Genomic DNA, 19,466 nt, shown 5'->3' with positions numbered 1-19,466 from the left:
ATTAATAATTAGTTATAACGTCATTTGTAGCAAAGTTTCTATTCTGAATGATGATCTGTTACGCACACTAAGGCGAATGTTTACCGCACTTATGGCTCAAGTCTAGTGGGATTACCAAGAGACAGTGGGACTATGGAAATCCCAATTCGGGGCATTTTGTTAGGCTGAAGGAAGTGAGGAGAGGAAAGAGATGAGTAAGAGGAAAGTTAGAAAGAACCTGGCTATTCATAACTGATCACTAAACACGGAAAAGTCATTTCGAGCATGTTTATATACAGAATCAGTGTACATTTTGAAACAATAAAAAATAGCTTATGTAAATAAGCAAAATCAACTCTACTTTTGCCACTAGCCTTCTAATAAATTTTATATCAATGGTAAAGAATGATAAATACAGTAACTGCTAAATCTTACAATGTGCAGTGTCAACAATGTTAACAAATTGTCGTCTGGACACGGCCTTTGCCGTTTTTCGCGGACTGTCGGTCAACTGCGGGACACGGCAAATGCCGTTTTTGTCGACTGTCGGTTTTTGGCGGGAAACGGCATTATACGGGTTTGTTATCAGCGTGAAATACTATGATTCATAAGTGGAATGGGCTCTTTAATTAGGCAAGGCAACCGCACGTCTTTTAAAGACTCTTTTTTGACAAGAAGCAATTAAACTTATGAGTTATTGAGTGTGCGCCTTCGACCTTAGGCGACACTGTTCAATTTACGCGATCAGATTTCACACATCCAGCGATTGTAAAATTGCGGGCATGGCAAATATATATTATTATTTATTATATAACTATATGATATGAATAAACATGTTATATTTTACTTGGAATTTTCAAATATTGAATGCTATTTACTGAATTAATATCAGGTTTTTATATTCAGCTTTGAAATGTGGTGAAATTATGATGTAATCAAAGCAATTATAATTTATTTTGGATGATCAAATGTCATATATGATTTCTTTGAAAATTTCAATTGAAAATATTATTTGGTTTAGAAATTGTGTCAATTTTAGGAAAGCGATATATTTATGCGCTAATCGCGAAAAACACCCGCTATAGGCTAGAGTCTATTGTTTGAAGCGCCCGACTACAATGTGTTAATATAGTGTCCTCTGGTGCAAAATCGTATCTTCTTCAAGGATAAACTTTCTAATAAAAGTATGCTTGTCTGAAGTGACCTGCCAGGTAAGTATGTTTTCTGTATCTGCTTGTAAATAATTAGATGAGTCTAGTTTAGTCTAGTTTAGATTATTTTACTTACCATGACAATATTAACGTTATTAACTTACCCTCAACAGCAGAAGGATGACAATGCAAGAGACGCCGAGGATGGTGTCGGCCAACCTGGTCTCGTGTATGTGCAGGTACACCTTGTACACATTGTCCAGGAAGTTCTTGGAGGTAAAACTCAGGCCGAGGAGGCCCTTCAGCTGGGAGGTGGCGATGATAACGGAGGTGGCCGACGCGAAGCCAACCGTCACGGGGATAGAAATGAAGTCAATCAACACACCTGGAATTGTAACAATTTGATAAGACATTATCCAAATAACTAAGGATTAATTAAAGAGGTCACTCCATAATGGCCATATTTGCCTTTCGACGATCGTAGCATATTATTGAACACGAATAGAATGCTCATTTCACGTTTGTTTATATATTATTTACGTGCTTGGTTGATTGATTCATTAAATGGCTGATAGATTGATTCAGTGCATTGACTGATTAATTAATTAAAGGACTTATTCATTAATTGATTCATTCGTTAATCAATTGATTCAGTGCATTGACTGATTAATTAATTAAAGGACTTTTTCATTAATTGATTCATTCGTTAATCGATTGTTTCAGAAATTGATAAATTAATTAACTGACTGATTCATTCATTTTTTAATTGATTGTTTCATTAATTGAGGGATTCATTAATTAATTGAGGGATTCATTAACTAATTGAGGGATTCATTAATTAATTGAGGGATTCATTAATTAATTGAGGGATTCATTAATTAATTGATTGATTCATTAATCAATTGATTTATTAGTTGACTGATTCATAATTTATTTTTTACATGCTAATGTATCCTGTCTATCTATCGAGCTATCCACACAGAAGGAAAATAATTTCCATCAGAGCCCATGTCATCTTTGAGGGTGCGTGGAGGGTATTTTAAGGAAATGAAGGAGAGGAGGTTCTGGGGAGGAAAAAATTACAAAGGGTGGGTAGGAATCCGGGGGTCAGTATGTCCAGGAGTGACGGGCATATGAAACCATCTCTCCCACTGCGGTGCAATGCGATGGGGTCAGAGTCTGGCTGGAGAGATGAAAGGGTCTCCCTCATCGTCTCCTGATCCCTGGACAAACCTCACCCAGTGAAGCTGGGCACATCTGCTCAGTCACCAAATGCAGCGAACCACTTGGGGTGATCTATGGCAGAGGTGTTGGTTATCCAATGAATAGTTCCCGGGGCGGTAGTAACCAAACCTGATTCATTTGATGATTGATTCATGGATGGAATGACTGATTATTACCTAGATGCAGAATGCCCATGAGCAGCTGTACGATGCCTGAGAGGAAACACAGCAGCACGGCGAAGTCGGGGTTCCGCTCAGAGATCTGCTGGTAGGTCATGAGCGCCATGAGCGCAGTAGGGCCGATGGTGATTTCCTTGCAGGACCCGAACACCATGCAAACGAAGCATCCTACGAACGATGAGTACAGCCCGTACTGAAAATCAAACGTAATAAATAACCAAAGGAATAGCAAAATAAAATAGTCATATTTGGACCCTGATTTGAGGAGTTGAATAGAATTAGAATGGCGGAACTAAAAATTCCGGCTAAAAATATGTTAAACTGCAGTAGCACAACGGGAATGCTGGCTTCAGAGTGGACGACGACTATAATATCATGGAAAGCATTAGCCAGGAGCTATCGAGTCACGTGGAAAGCAAAGTTAAACTTATAAATGCTATCGATTCGAAGTGGTCTTCACCGCTTTGGAGGTAGGAGGCAATGCAAATAAAAGACTCCTAACACTGTTAGCAATTCATATTTACTCTTTTGGGAGGGTTCAATGTTCCGAAACGGATAAAATGGATAGAATGATATCATATGAATTCTGAAAGAGAATTCCAAGTCTAAAAAAATACACATTTTCACCATTAACAGAACACCTGGTGTGAAGTATTCAAAGTAATGTAAAGATTAAAGTAATTTTAGGAGGCATGTATGGTACCGCCGCCAGGGAAACCATAGGTCACCCCAAGTGTTTCGCTGCATTTAGTGACTTAGCGGGGGGTCCCGGTTTCATGGGATGAGGTTTGTCAAAGTCTTAGCAGCAGATAAGTCTGCCCACCAACTGTGTAGCAGGCCGGATCGGGAGAGACTGGTGGAGGGAGACCTTTTGACCCCTCCAGCAGTTCTCTCTCAACCCATCGCCTTACACTGCAGTAGGGATAGATTCATACGTCTGTTACTCCTGAAAAAACTGACCCCCAGATTCCTACCCATCCCTCATTTCCTTCCCAGATCTTCCTATCCTAAAAAAGAACCTCCACATAGCAACTCCAAAGATAGCATAGACTATTAGAGCAAATAATTTTTTCCCTGGCCTCCTTTGTGGAGTTAATGTTAAAAAAAAGGACAATAGCCTCTGTTTCCTGAGGAGTGTGATAGTTCGAGCTAAAAGACATAGATGTCTCTCTTGTAGATAGATCTTAGAGGTTATAAACTTATCCAACAGATGTCGGTTGCATGTATGTTTTCCCTTCATGTTCACAACCGAGGTGGACTAGCAATTAAGTTCCTAGAATCAAAGAGATTTTGAGAGCAGACCGGGGACGTATGTTGGCCTCTAGGCCATCCTACACACTCGGTCCCGATTATAAGAGTTTCTAAATAAAGACAAAGTGTTTTGTTGTGACGGAGGCGGTATTATTTATAAAGAAACAATTCACAACAAGAAGTATCTTACCTGTGGTTCCAACCCAGCCAGAGTGGCATACGCCAGCGCTTGCGGCATGACCGTGAGGCCAACCGTGATGCCGGCTATCATGTCCGCCACCAGCTGCTCGCTGTCGTACAGCGGAAGCCAGCGCGTGATGGGCACCCGCTTATGCAGCATGCGCCGCGCGAACGTCGGCCGCTTCGGCCGGGAGCTGGCCGGTTCGGGCGCCATCTTTCTGCTAGCACTGCTCTGCGACCACCGTCTGGAGACAATCACACGTTCAAATTAGTAACACAGAAGAAAAAAATAACACAACAAGGCACAGGAAAAATAACAACTGGGAATTGAAACCAGAATCTCTGTCTTACCGGTAACCCACTCGGCCACTGTGACCTAATTTTTTGTTTCAATTTGTCAATCTCATATTTCAATCTCAGAATGAACAATATTATCATAACCAGAGATGTGCAAAATGGGTACCCAAAACCATTTGAAATGCAAAATGGAAATGGGTCAAAACTTTTCCATTTGAAAATGCAAAATGCAAAATGGTTTTTAGAAAAGCATTTCAAATGCAAAATGCAAAATACCTATTTTCAAAATGCATTGAAAATGCAAAATGGTTTCTCGGGTCAAACAATTAAAATAATTATAGAATTTTTAAACTATTTTGTCATTTAATAATGGACATCAATGTAGAACAAACATATTACATGATGGTAAATCCAAAAACACCACGACTACAGATTATGAAACCACAACAAATTTGCGCGGGACTAATGTTGCCAACGTAAAAACATAGAAACTGCTATCTAACATTTAATATTACAGCGTCATGGCCCCATGTTCAGTATTTAAATCAGTATTTTTTGTAATGGTATCACTCAATTGCCAGGGCTCCTACCAGGGAGCAACTTGACAAATGTAAATTATCTCTCATAGCGAGGTTGAGGACCAACTGATATTTGGGGCTTATGAACAAAAAGATAAGTGGAGATGGTAGGAAGAATGTTGCAAAAAAGCATTTAAAATGGAAAATGCATTGAGAAAAGCATTTAAAATGCAAAATGGTTTTTAGAAAAGCATTTAAAATGCAAAATGGAAAATACCCATTTTGCATTTCCATTTGAAATGGATTTATTTGAAATAAAGCACATCTCTGATCATAACTAAACAAATTTTCCCATATATTTTTAGTTGCTATCTTTTAGTATGATTTTACATGAGGCATTGTTCCGATAACACAGAAATCCTGAATTATATTCCCAGTTGCGACCATTATCTTTTTGTTTTCTGTGTCTTATTCTGTTTCATGTTTCGTTTAGATTGAATTGTTTATTCCTTCAAAAAATATTCCAATTAAAAAATATAATGAAAAATAACACGTTTCACTTTCTAAGCATTGAAAATTATTAATATTATGGTTTACAACCTAAGTAACATATTATTCTTATTTTTTTAATATATATTTCGTGAATGAGATAGTATTTTGACTTCAATTTCAGTGCCGGCAACCCGGGCATTTTTAAACTTTTTTTATTATTAGAAGACTTTACCCGACTTACTAGACAAAGTCTATTTATATGTGTACACCCTCACGATCCATGTTTAGTTTACCACTTTCAGTCTTTATTGAATTTGAGTATAATTTATTATATTGTCTTGGGTAAGTGTGATGTTTTTTTCTAAAAATGTTGTATTCGTGTGTATAAATCCGTTTAAGATATTGTAGATCAATAGGCTTATATGTTATACTCGTACAGTTTTTTTGATTTTCAGTAAGTTCATTTCTTTTATAGACTCCTCTTTAATTACATCTAAATACGTCCAAATTATTGAAATAACACTTTGTTTCAACTTAATTATTACAAGAAACAACTTTATAAGTCGGAGGAGATGGAATGACATGCACAAAATAGGTTAGTAGGTTCTTAGTTTGGGATATTTTAAAACATTCTGCATATTCAGATTGAAGCGAAACATTTCGCCCAACGTTAGACCATACACTCAAGATAAAATACGACGACAAAACGCTTACGGGATATTTTAATTTTTGGTTGAAATTTATATTTTGTATATTTTACCATCTCCCCCGACGTAGATAGTTGTTTCCTGTAGTAAAGAAGTTGAAATGAAGTATTAATTAAATAATTTGTGCGTATTGTGAAGTAAGTTGAAGGTGAAAATATAACAACATTCAAATGAGGATTGTGAAAGAAATACCGTTAGTAAAAAATAAATAAATTCTAATAAGAATCGTATAAGAGATACCGCCCTGCAAAAGGCACAGAAAAGATAGAAAATTAATGACATAAATGGGCACACCAAAGTTAAAAATGTGCATTGACCAACAATGATATTAATTTATTTAACGATATTAAGGTATCTCATAAAAAGGAACTGCAGCGAAAAATATTATGTCTTAAAAATATATATAAACGCTAATTCTGAATATATAAGTTTTATTATATGTAGAATTTATAAATCGTCATTAAAAAACGAATAAAACACCATGTCATTAAAACTCACCGTTTGGTTGGTACGAGCTTATTAATCACAACCAGTCTACGTGAGTAATATATATACATACATGTTCCACAACATCCATATCAGACTTGCAAATTCGTGGAGAATTCCCCAAATCGCGGAGAATTAAATAATTTTCTGGGTATTTCTTGATTATCCAACTAAATTGAAAAATAATATTTGCAATAATTGTGAGAACGCATTATATTTCGTTTTCGTTCGCAGCAAATTAAAAAAGAGCCTATTCTTAAAGCCGGAACGAAGGAGAAAATATTTAAAAATTACAAGATAATAAAAAATAAATGCTAGAATTTTTGTTCATTTTGGATGTAAGGGAACTTGTGAGGAATTTAAACATCTTTTCATATCTTCTGACTATTTTAGAGCCGATGAAAATGGCACTTTGTTTCAATACAATAACACTAGTGACGATATGCTAACACTTTACCTAGTGTTCTTCAATGTTAAAATTGTGTAATCAAATGAAAAACGTTTCGACTCCCGTACAAAATAATTGAAGACACGGGTCATGTCACGTCATTTTATGCGTTTTCAAAATAAAAAAACTATGAAAATTATTTTAACTGTTTAAACTAAATATAACAATAAAAAATATACAGGTATTAAATTAGAAGATCATTATTGAGAAAAAAAAATGGACTGCGCATCTTCATTGTGTGTTCTAATGTACCATAGGTGTTGAATGTTTACTTGGTTGCAACAACAAAGTAATAAGTTAATTACCACATTTTATTACTGTTTACAGAACGTTTATTTATTTAATAGTGACAGTTAATTGTTTAAAAGTAAACAGTAACAAATAATTGTTTAAAAGTAAATACAACTATCTTCTGTCGTGTCTTTATATAGTTAAAAGATGAAATTATTGTATCGAATGGCAAATTGTTGTTGACTGAACAAAATAAACAACGGAATTCTATAAATTACACGTGTATTCTAAGAATACGTAAAACCGGAAAAATCATAGCACTTTTGAAAAGTGGTATAAAGTCAAGAAAAGTCATTAAGGTTAGACGCAACGTAAGATATAATCCGTATTTGTAATAAGCATTTACTTTGTGGCTCGTCATAATTTACAATAAAAGACATAAATTTGTTTAGGACCACTTTAATTTTAATTGTACTCTACCGGTTTCGGAAGCACCCTCCCTTCGTCAGGAGAATATTAAAACTTTCAAAACTTCAGTTTTAATATTCTCCTGACGAAGGAAGGGTGCTCCCGAAACCGGTAGAGTACAATTAAAATTAAAGTGGTCTAAAACAAATTTATATCTTTTATTGTAAAATATAATCTACGCGTTCATAGGTGGAATTTAATTATGTTACTAGAATGCAGTTGTTGCAAGTTATGCTTTAAAATATTTAAAGTAATTATTTGTTTGCGTCCGTACATGCTTAATATGAATACGAATAAATGGTTTTGTCAGTATTAAAACTCAATTCTTTCAAGAAAGGCATACAAATACAAATACAATATTGTATTCGTTTTTTTTCTATTCAAACCGTTCGCCTGATATTTTTTGATGATCATTTTTTATCATCTATTTATTTACTTATTTATTCACGCCATGAAGGTTTTTTATATAAGTATAAAAGTGTATTTTCATTCAATCACGCGCATTTTATAACGTACATTACGTTTACTCTTAATTTGGTGAACTGGGTTAGGTTAGGTTTGATTTTTAGGCAAGGTTTTTATAATCACTTTTAATGACTTTATATCACTTTTCAAAATTGTTCTGATTTCTTATGGAACCATTTAACAATGTTGTTAAACTGAAATGGAATACAATTTAACAATGTTGTTAAACTGAAATGGAATACAATTTAACAATGTTGTTAAACTTAAATGGAATATAATTTAATAATGTTGTTAAACTGGAATGGAATATAATGTAACAATGTTGTTAAAATGAAATGGAAAATAACTTAACAGTGTTGATAAACTGAAATGGAATATGATTTAACAATGTTGTTAAACTGAAATGGAATATAATTTAACAATGTTGAACAATTAAAAAAATAATATTCAAATTATATTGGATAATGTTGGAAAAGGGATTTGAAAAATTTCCACAATAATTTAACCCAGTCTATAGACGCCTCTCGTGGTTTTTGTCGGGTGTTTGTAAACAAATTAAAATAGCAATTTGAATATGATACAAATAAAAACATCGATAATCGTAAAATCACTAGTAGTCATTTTAATTTAATGAAAATAAATAACTTATAAAATCTAGTATACATGTAGTCAAAATAATATAATATACTAAACTAATGAAAAAAAAACAGTGCAAAACTTAAGTTCCTGGTTGTAAACACCGCGTGTGTAAGGCAATAAATTAACAATTTACGACTTTGTTGGGTTCTAAATAATGTTCTTATAAAAACCACCTCAAGGGCGCTATATTTTTTACCGTACAATAACAATAATTAATGGTAGGTAGAAAAATTAATAACTTTCAATTACAATCAATGAGATTATTATTAAAAAAATAATATAGACGCAACTATTAGGTACGAATTCGATGAATCGTAACTACAGGTTCTAAGAAGTACAAATATTGTTTTTATCGATTGATTGTTTTTGTGAATAATTCGTAGAACACCGTTTAATTTTTATAAATATTTAATGTAAACAAAATTTAATAATGTTATTATTAGGTTCTGCAAGTATTTTAGTTTTAATTATTATTGTAATTAAAAATAACATTCAAGTTTAATAATGTTATTTGTAGGTTGTGCAAGTATTTAAGTTTTGTTTATTGTTGTGTCATGACCAAAGATATTAGAAAAACTAATATCTTTGGTCATGACAGTTGTCTCAATAGTAAAAAAAAACTAAAATACTTGCAGAACTTAATAATAACATTCAAATTTAGTAATGTTATTATTAAGTTCAGCAAGTATTTTATTATTGTGACATGACAGCTATTACAAAAATAAATAAAAAAAACGTTCAAATTTAATAAAAAATAGCTTTCACAATAATAAAAATTACATTCAAATTTAATAATGTTATAATTAGGTTCTGAAAATATTTTAGTTTTTTTTTACTTGTAGAACATAATAATAACATTATTATTAAATTTGATTTGCATAATTTTTTTTATGTTGATATCGCCGATTGTCGTATAAAAAAATATATTTAAATAATAATATATTTAATAATATATTTAATAATATATTTTGTCCGGCATACCAACCGGTTTCGTCAAAACCGCGCCCTTTTCAGGGCAGAATATCTGCAGTTTTGCAGATATTAGTTTCTAAAACACGTGAAGTTATTAGTTTCCAAAACACGTGACGATGATGACAAAATATGATGTTTGAACACATTTAACCAGCGACAAAAGTGCAAACATAGTAACATAACATACTGAGAAATTGTTTTCTTGGTTAATAAAACAATGACTGTTTAAATATCTGATAGTACCTACCAATAATGTAAAATATCTGCTATATAATGCACTCATATAAATAAATAATCTAGTTTAGAAAATCAGAATATTAATTACTGAAAATGAAATGGAATCATCAAAATATTACCAAGCACGTGTTTAATTTTTCTTTTTTATTTCAATTTCTAAAATCTTTTTTAAAATTTTACCATTAATATGGTATTCTACACTAGTGATGAGTCGTTCATGAACGAGTCGCACATTTAAGCTAGCTCTTTTTGATGAGCCATACTCGTACGACTCCCGGTGAACCGTACCACGGATCAATCGAACGGTTACTATATTTTTAATCAGGAGATAGATATTTTAGAAAAAATCGCACCATTAAAATTATCAGAGTATTAAACGTGAACGGCGTATGACTGTACACCTACTAACTACCTAGTATCTTATTGTTCTCGTGGTACGAGCGGCTAACCGGTAACAAGAGTCGTACGATTATTATGTCGTATCGGGGGAGCATAATATTATCATTGGTCATACGCTTTAAGCTCACGGCTCCCGTTCAATTGAGTCGAATCTTTGAGCCTACGAAAATATTGAGCTGGTACCGTAGCTCCCGCTCGAGTCATAACCCATCGCTATTCTACACGCTATTCCAAGTAGATATCGGGTATCAAATACGCAGATTTATTTTAAAGAGATCGTTTTGATTAACTTTTGCTGTATTATGTTTGCGAATTTGTTTTCAAACTCGAGCTATCTATAGAGTATAAGGTTTCAATTAAAATCGAAAAAAAATGCGAAATAACGCGTCAGTGATTTTTCTACGCTTATATAGAGCAATGGGATAAAATTAATGATTAATAATTCGATATGACAGATGTATACAAAAAGAAAATTCTAACTCAGATGTTTCCAACCTTTTTGGGCCCATTACTTACTTTCAGGTGTATTATCTTCAACAAACAACATTTTGTCGCACACACAATCACAGCGAATGCAAAGAAAGCATCGCAGGCGAAATTTTTACTAGGCTCAAGTCAAACCAATAAATGCTGTTTATTCGTATATTCGTATCGCCCAAACTCATATTCAAATCGCCCCCAGAGCACTTTTACCTATTGGTCGCCCACTGAACGGAGAAAAGGTATGCATTTATTAACATTACTAAACATCAAATTAGGTTTCTCTGTATTGTAATATTTACAGGGTTTTCCAATAAGAGGTGTTATTTTGAATAGCCCGCTATTTTCGGTAGATGTTACTTTTGAAGATGTCATTTTTTGACATTTGACAAGTAGAAACTACACCATTAATAAAAATGGAACGATACACGCTTCAACAACGCATTGAAATTATTAAAATTCACTTAAGTGAATCAAATGCAAAACATCTTGAGTGATGAGGCCCATTTCCACCTCGGTGGCTTCACAACAAGCAAAATTGTCGCATCTGGGGCTCGGAAAACTCAAGAGTTATTGTTGAAAAGCCTCTCTATCCTCAACGTGTGACTGTTTGGTGCGGTTTATGGTCCGGCGGAGTCATTGGACCTTACTTTTTCGAAAATGAGGCTGGAGCAACAGTTACGGTGAATGGATTGCGCTATTGAGAGATGATTAATGATTTTTTTATGGGCGGAATTGGATGGTATTGATCTGGACAACGTTTACTTTCAACAAGACGGCGCTACGTGCCACACAAGCAACGAAACCATTGATCTTTTACGATTGAATATCAAAATAACACCTCTTATTTGAAAACCCTGTAAGTTATCTTCTCAACTATAAATATATTTTACCTATTATAAACCTACCCCTGAGCATCTATATATCTCATCATGATGTTAAGTAAGTTACATACGATATTATATGAATATTATATTAAGTTCAGGATCTCACTGTAAGCTTAATTATTTACATTTATTATGTTATTAACTTCTATTTCATGTTATTTGCTTTTAAACGCAATCATAGCTCAAGCTGTTTATTACTTACTATTGTTTTTATCTCCTAAATTTGCGTGATTCACACTTTTAAGAAGTGATATAAATCATGAAAAGTGATGAAAAAATAACTAGATTAAAAAGGGTACGTAGGTTAGGTTCACACGTTAGTTTTTTTTCTTCATCGCTTTTAATGACTTAACATCACTTACCTCAAGTAGGTACCTATACTGGGGTTTATGTCGACGCCATTTTAAAAATGGCAAAAATGAAATAAAAACATTGTGTAACTTTTTGATGGGTTTAATATGACTTACAAACCTGACTCACAGGATGCAGGTAATAACACTTAAGTAAGTTAACTAGTTAGACGGAATCAGCAATCACATTATCTAACTTCAAAACACGATCTGCTGACAACACATACCGGAATGGTTAATTTTTATAGCGTTTGTGCCAGAACAACAATCCTTCAGATCTTGAGAACACAGGGACGAAAAAAATAATTTGCATAAAAATAAAAATAAAAATGTACCTGATCACTTTAATGTAATTTATTACCGAGCCTTAATTAAAGACTTGCAAAAAAAAAAACAAGCAAAAAATAAACACTGATGTAAATGGGATTCCCAGAATCTCGAAGCGCTTTTAGAAATCACGTGAATTTGGAGATAAAAACAAATTTAATAATTTTGCAATATTTTAAATCGCAAAATTAATGACACCCGGCCCGAATAAAACATCAAAAAAGTATTATAAGTGTAATGGCTTGTTTTTTTAACCGAGCATAAAATTAATGGTGTTTTGATACCCAAATATTAAAAATTTCCCATAAAATAATAATATCAAATATATCATATTGTACACCATAAATTGGATACGATTATTTAGATTATTGTTATTATAGAACAATATTCTAGCTAAAGTATTTGATATCTATCTATATAAATGTCCTGTAGTTTATAATATTCGTTTGTTCAAAATTTTAAATGTCCTGTAGTATATAATATTCGTTTGTTCAAAATCTTAAATGTCCTGTAATATATAATATTCGTTTGTTCAAAATCTTAAATGTCCTGTAGTATATAATGTTCGTTTGTTCAAAATCTTAAATGTCCTGTAGTATATAATGTTGGTTTCTTCAAAATCTTAAATATCCTGTAGTATATAATGTTCATTTGTTCAAAATGTTAAATGTCCGAAAGTTCTTGCTTGCTTTAAATTTTTGACATATCGTTGCATTCAAATACGCGTGCGTTTTTATATACCCATATCATTTAGGGTGACCGGATAACTCAAATCAAAATGACGATTCAACACACTTTTAAAAAGTTATATAAAGTCATTAAAAGTGATGAAACAAAAACTAGATTAAATAGGTTACGTAGGTTAGGTTTAAGCCTGTTACAGACCACGCTATAAGCGCGCTATATTTCCGTGGCTTGGCCTATTTCAGCATATCGCTCGCCATATATTCCCATTGGTAGTGTATGGCGAGCGATACGCTGAAATAGGCTAAGCCATGATGCGTACAGCGTAATATGTCGCCTACCTTATGGATAAGTTTTTTTCGTCGCTTTTAATGACATTATAAAGTTTTTTTAAGGTGTGTTGAATTGTCATTGCGTTGAGTTATCTCGAACCATTTTAAATATATGACGGGTAAAAACAAGCTTTTTTAAAATAGCGCCATCTGTTGGACGTAAAATCAACTGACTGCATACTGAGCCACAGCAACAAGTGACGGGGTACAGCTAGTTAGTAATAAAACATGCGAACTGATGTACCAACCTAAAATAGCGCCATCTGTTGGACGTAAAATCAACTGACTGGATACTGAGCCACAGCAACAAGTGACGGGGTACAGCTAGTTAGTAATAAAACATGCGAACTGATGTACCAAACTAAAATAGCGCCATCTGTTGGACGTAAAATCAACTGACTGCATACTGAGCCACAGCAACAAGTGACGGGGTACAGCTAGTTAGTAATAAAACATGCGAACTGATGTACCAACCTAAAATTAATAATTATTGATCCGTAAACAAAGCCGTTACTCAGATTTTTTGGGTTATGAATAACTATTATTAAACATACAATTCCGTTTTTCTTAATTTGATTACCGCACAAGAGTTCCAACCGTCCGGAGCCAGTGAGACTATGGCATCCCCAATTGGGGTATGTTGCGAGGCTGAAGGTAGTGGGGAGGGGAAGGAGATGGGAAGAGGAAGGTGGGGGAGTACCTGGGTATTCAGATCTGGTCAACAAACACACCTCAAGTCATTTCAAGCCACGATTCAAAGCTTAATGGTGGTCTTGCACCAGGTTGATACTGAGCGTATCTTCCAATATGGAAGATGCCGCAACTATGCATTATATTATTTTTAATTAATAAACCCGCGACCTTTATACTGACTATTTTCGATTAATCTTTATAACGAATTGGTCAACATTATAAATACCAAAAATATGCTTTAGATGAATTAAAGCTTTTTATATCGTTACCCTTTATTATAAATAAATATAAAACATGAGTGTTAAATACTAAAAAACATATTTTTTCAATAGAAATCTATGAACGCATAAATGAAACAACTTTAAAAAATGCAATGTCATGGCTAAGTTTATCTGTGACAGTTTCCCTTGATTAACTTTTTTGCGCTTGAAATCGTAGACTCCGTTTGCCAAGAGATTTTAATGCCTATTACCTATATTCGTGACGATATAAGGCCTACCAAGGATTTATACTTTTTTGGCTTGTAGCTTCCCCTTAAAGGCCGGTTGTCGGGGATAATAAATATTCCTGCGTCATTAACACAAAAATGCATTGAAATTTTCAAAATCGGAACTACGAATGTGAGAATTCAGACAAGCGATAAAGTAGGTGTCTACATGCATTTAATCAGAAAATAATTTTATTTTTATTAATGTAATAATTCTTTATTGAAACATTAAATTGTTAAATGTTACTGCTTCATTCCACAAACTTACAGTAGGTACCAAAATATGTGATACAAATGCATTATTTTCAACAGTAAATGACAATAACAATACCAAAAGGTGGATAGATTTCCTAACCACAAAAGAACGATAATATTATTATTAAATATTTTGGATACAAGTTAGTAGTGTCTTGCGGTTTGGTTAGGTACAAGATAAAGCATTTTTACAGCCGAGGATTAGTGAAAATTATATCCGATATCAACCTCCTTGTGCAATAAAGAGACAACTAATTACAATTTATACATATTTTAACTTGAAGCTTAATGCTAAATCACTATTTTGATTAATCTTTATAACGAATTGGTGTACATTATGAATACCAAAAAATATGCTTCAGATAAATTGAAGGTTTTCCTATCGTTTCCCTTGAGTAGAATACAAATAAAAAATATTATATGTAATAAAAAATATAAATTAAACTATTAGTATTTTTTCAATAGAAATGTATGAACGCATAAATAGGCATTAAAATCGCTTAGCAAACGGAGTTAAGAAACGCTCGATCTCAAGCGCAAAAGTGGTTTTTATTTATTTTGTAAACAATAAGAACGCAATAAAGTTAATCAAGGGAAACTGTCACAGATAATCTTAGCCTTAATACAGTATTTTTTAAAGTTTTTTCATTTATGCGATCAAATATTTCTTTTGAATAAATACACTTTTTAGTAGTTTACATTTATATTTTTTATTGAGTAATTTAAATATTAATTTGTATTCTACTCAAGGGAAACGATAGGAAAAGCTTCAATTTATCTACAGCATATTATTTAGTATTCATAATGTAAACCAATTTGTTTTAAATATTAATCGAAAATCACTATTTAGCATTAAACTTCGCCTTAAGCGCAATATCTACCGCGAACGAAGCTAAGCTAGTACTAAATTAGTTGAGTCTTTTTCATAATTTCGTTTCCACCACAAGCGTGTATGAAAGTATGGAACGACTCGGTTACGATGCGAGCTAAGCTAAACTAAGTTAGTACTAGCTTAGCTTCATTCGCGGTGTATACTGCGCTTTATAAAGGCATGTCGGTGACAGCTTCCTTGTAATACATTCTACTTTTACAAGCGAGGCATGTCACATAAAGGGAAATTACAGTGGAGCTTTCTGCGGTATAGGGCCGTATTTAAGCTTGGTGGGATAACATTTATTTATTTTATTAATGGGCTTTTACATAACGATTACAAATTAAATTTAAAAAATAGTGTAAATTTTTTTTAAATAAAGCATAAAACACAATATACTTGCTAAGTTAGTATCCCACTAATTTTAAAGAATCCTTGAAATTAATATACGGGAAATAAAAAAAACTTAAAATTTAAAAACATTGGAAATATACATTATATGTATAATCAATGTAGATATCAGGTAAGACAGCACTTTTTATTTTCGTTTGTGAACTAAATAAAGTTATTAATTCTTCAGGTTTTAAAATATTGCCAGTTAATATTATTATGTTTAATATTTTAAGTTCCAACGACATGGTGAAATTTTATTGAATTTCTGAATCTCCTGAGGTTACTAAAATGTGTTACATATTGCTTATTTTTTAACTTGTCATAATAAATACCATTCTAAAAGAATAAATAAAATTATCTTTCAAATGTTTGTATTTGAATTAAACATTGATATTTATAAATAATAAAATTTTAATATCAAACATGAAAATGTTTGAAATGGACAAAAAAAACTATCGGGACATTTTTACTCGAAACGACCATGATTTTAAAGAATTCGATATTTATAAAAAATACATTCCTTTTGTGTAGGTAAATGGTAAGAAAACAGTCAACTCACTTTTTATGCCGTTTATACAATAAAAAAATAAAAATATAACTTTTAACTGTCGATGAAAAAATCCGCCAATTCGTTATCAATTACGCTTTGATATATTTTAAAATTTTATCCATATTCGAGACAAACTGAGAAGAATAATTATTTATCGTTCTAAGGACGAAAAAATCACGTATCTACGCATTATAGAAAAACACATCAAAATACTTTTATAATATATGGACAACCCGGTCTATCAATTACTTTTATGTAGAGATGTCTTGACTTGTTTTAGACCAAAATTTCTATTGTATTTTTTACTTCAAATAATGTCAGAAGCACTGGAAAGTAGTCCGCCAACACCCTGTATAATATATAAATCAAGTTTTGTATGAAAAAGGCCTTGTAGTAGGAATGGATGACAAAAAAAGACAATATCTTTGTAAATCAATATTGAAAAGGAGGATATTTCATTATTTCCCAAAGAAAAATTAGAACTGTATCTCTACAGAAGAAATGGAGAACACAAAAGAAGTCATAAACAATAAGGATATTTCTATTACCACAAAGCACAACTCCGATGACACTTTTCACGAAAATGACAACAAATTCAATTATTTCCACGGATTGAATAAATGGCACTGTTTACAAAACACTATATACACAGGCGAACTCGAGCACGACCACGAGTGTCAGGAGCTGAGAGTCGAGTGACACTGACAGTACAGTAGTCACTACTGACAATCGTAAAGTCGTAAGTGTCAAGTGAGATTATTCAAATGACTGGTCCGCCAATAAAGTGACAGTTTCTTAGCGTTTTTGTGTAGTGTAATCCGATTCTGAATTGTTTGGCGGAATGCGGACAGTATATCCTGGTGAACATGATGGATTCGTTAGGAGTGGACACCACTAGCCTTTTAGTTGGGTTCACAAATTAAATAACGAGTTGTAGATAGGTACTCTCAATAAAAGTATTGCTAATTTGGACTCTCTTCAAATTATTGGTAATCCGGTTAAAAACGGGATTGCAGGCCGTTTCCAGATAAACTTGTAGAAAATTCCTAATATATCGAAAAACGTGTTCATGCACCTGCATTTGCCTTGATTATATATAAGGACGAAATGCGAAAATATTAGCATTATTTTATGAACACGTGTTCCGACATCGTGATAATACATTCGTATTTTACTAAAAGTTTACCAGAAAACCTATCAATTCATTCGTTAAGGGCCTGAATTCCCATGTTTTAACAGGATTACGAAAAATTTCAGACATTCTTAATAAATTAGCCATACTCCGTGCATTTCTAACCTTCATCTTTCCATCTATACCCTTCAGCCTGATTGCCCCATCCGCGCAGTTGGGACTCTATTCACATAAAAATACCCTGAAGTTGTTAAATTAATGAAAAATAATCTGATGAAAAGCTGCAATTGTGAAATACTGGAAAGATAAACTCATAATCGATGTTTGTGTCTAATATGATGATAAATATAGGAGAAAATATCTATTCTGAAGTACAGGTGTACTTTTTTCTCATTATTACTCCAGTGGGTAGACGCGTGAATCATACGTGCATCACATGTGCATTATACCATCGGGTAAAGTATTAACAAATAATATGATTATTTTTTATGGATTAAAGCACCTTTATATCTTTTAACACTCTTTTATAAAAAAATACATCCAAGTTAACGAAAACACTTCTTTTAAGGCGATGCCATACGTAGTAATGAAAAATCATGTGTTTTTAGTTAGAAAATTTGGTCGCCTAGAAATGTTTCAGATGCTTTAATTAAATACGGCGAGTAGAATACATCTTGGCCTTTGAAATAATCGAGTATTTTTTAGATAAGTCTTTTTATAAGCCCAGAAAAAATAATGTAAAGGCATATGAAAACTGCTTTAAAGTTCAAAATCTCCTACTTACGAACCCATTTTCGGTTACGATTTTACTGTAAAATATTTGCAAATTAAGTTATTTATAAATAGATCGAAAAAAATTTAAATATTTGTGCCTGAACATCCACAAAATAAAATAAAAGGCACTTTTTGGCCATGTTTTTTTCTTGCATAAATCAAAACAGGCGGATGGTGTTAAGCGGGAATTTAAACCTTATCGCCATCTACGTAACGGTTGATATTGATAGCGGCTCAATTTAAAATATTACACGACGTAGTGCATCGCCTTAAACTTGAAATAAAAAAAAACAATCTTTTCACTTCAAAGGTTCATTTAATTTAACAAACAAACATTTAAGAGGAAATAGTCAGAAATACCGGGAGAAAATGGGTAATTGTCCCTAATTGTCTATTTATTTCAATTCGTTTGTAATGAATTGTTTGCGATTGTACTTGCTTACAAAAACATGTTTTTATTTATAATTTGTTTCGTATTTCATAACGATGTTGTACATTTAACGAACGGCGGTTCAGACGGTGAAATTTTAGTTGAACGGGAACAACCATTATATATGTATATAGCTTTATTTTTATGACTGCCGAGGTGTTTTTTCGCAAAAATTGCGCTGTAAAATTAACATTATGAAGAAAAAAAAAATTATATCAAACTTAAATTAACTTCATTAAAAATGTTTCGTATACACTGCGCTACTAGGTACCTACCTTATGAAAATAAAGTGTCTAGTGTTTAAATAATGTCCACATAACGTACAGTCGTAGGTCAATTTAGTTGTTATGCGAAACAAACGCAAGCATTGCGGCAACGAAGGCGTATTCCACGTGTCTTCCCAAATCATCCTCTCCCGTTCTGGCACGCCACGTGGCTGGTGGCATCCTGAACACACCTCACCCTATAAACCCGGGTACGCCTGCTAAATCACCAAAT

The 19,466-nt window shown here is 32.8% G+C and overlaps 1 protein-coding gene across 3 annotated transcripts in view; it reads right to left on the bottom strand.

Annotated features, from left to right (window-relative positions):
- LOC149419544 (sodium-independent sulfate anion transporter-like) overlaps positions 1-19,466 on the bottom strand; it is a 120,820-nt gene that overhangs the window by 13,696 nt on the left and 87,658 nt on the right. For 2 of the 3 annotated variants that reach the window (XM_089638376.1, XM_089638375.1), the window contains exons 2-4: positions 3,975-4,209; positions 2,531-2,726; positions 1,295-1,515 (exon numbers count right to left, since the gene is read on the bottom strand). In XM_089638376.1, the coding sequence (XP_089494502.1) occupies positions 1,295-1,515; positions 2,531-2,726; positions 3,975-4,178 (621 nt within the window). In that variant the 5' untranslated portion in view covers positions 4,179-4,209. Of the gene's footprint in view, positions 1-1,294; positions 1,516-2,530; positions 2,727-3,974; positions 4,210-17,180; positions 17,339-19,466 lie in introns of those variants that run through there. The other variant, XM_089638377.1, reaches the window with a different exon arrangement.

This window comes from Hesperophylax consimilis, chromosome 12 (genome assembly GCF_061612785.1).
Source record: "Hesperophylax consimilis isolate HC1 chromosome 12, BYU_Hcon_1.0, whole genome shotgun sequence".
Taxonomy (NCBI): Eukaryota; Metazoa; Arthropoda; class Insecta; order Trichoptera; family Limnephilidae; genus Hesperophylax; species Hesperophylax consimilis.
This window is presented reverse-complemented; position numbering and strand designations above follow the sequence as displayed.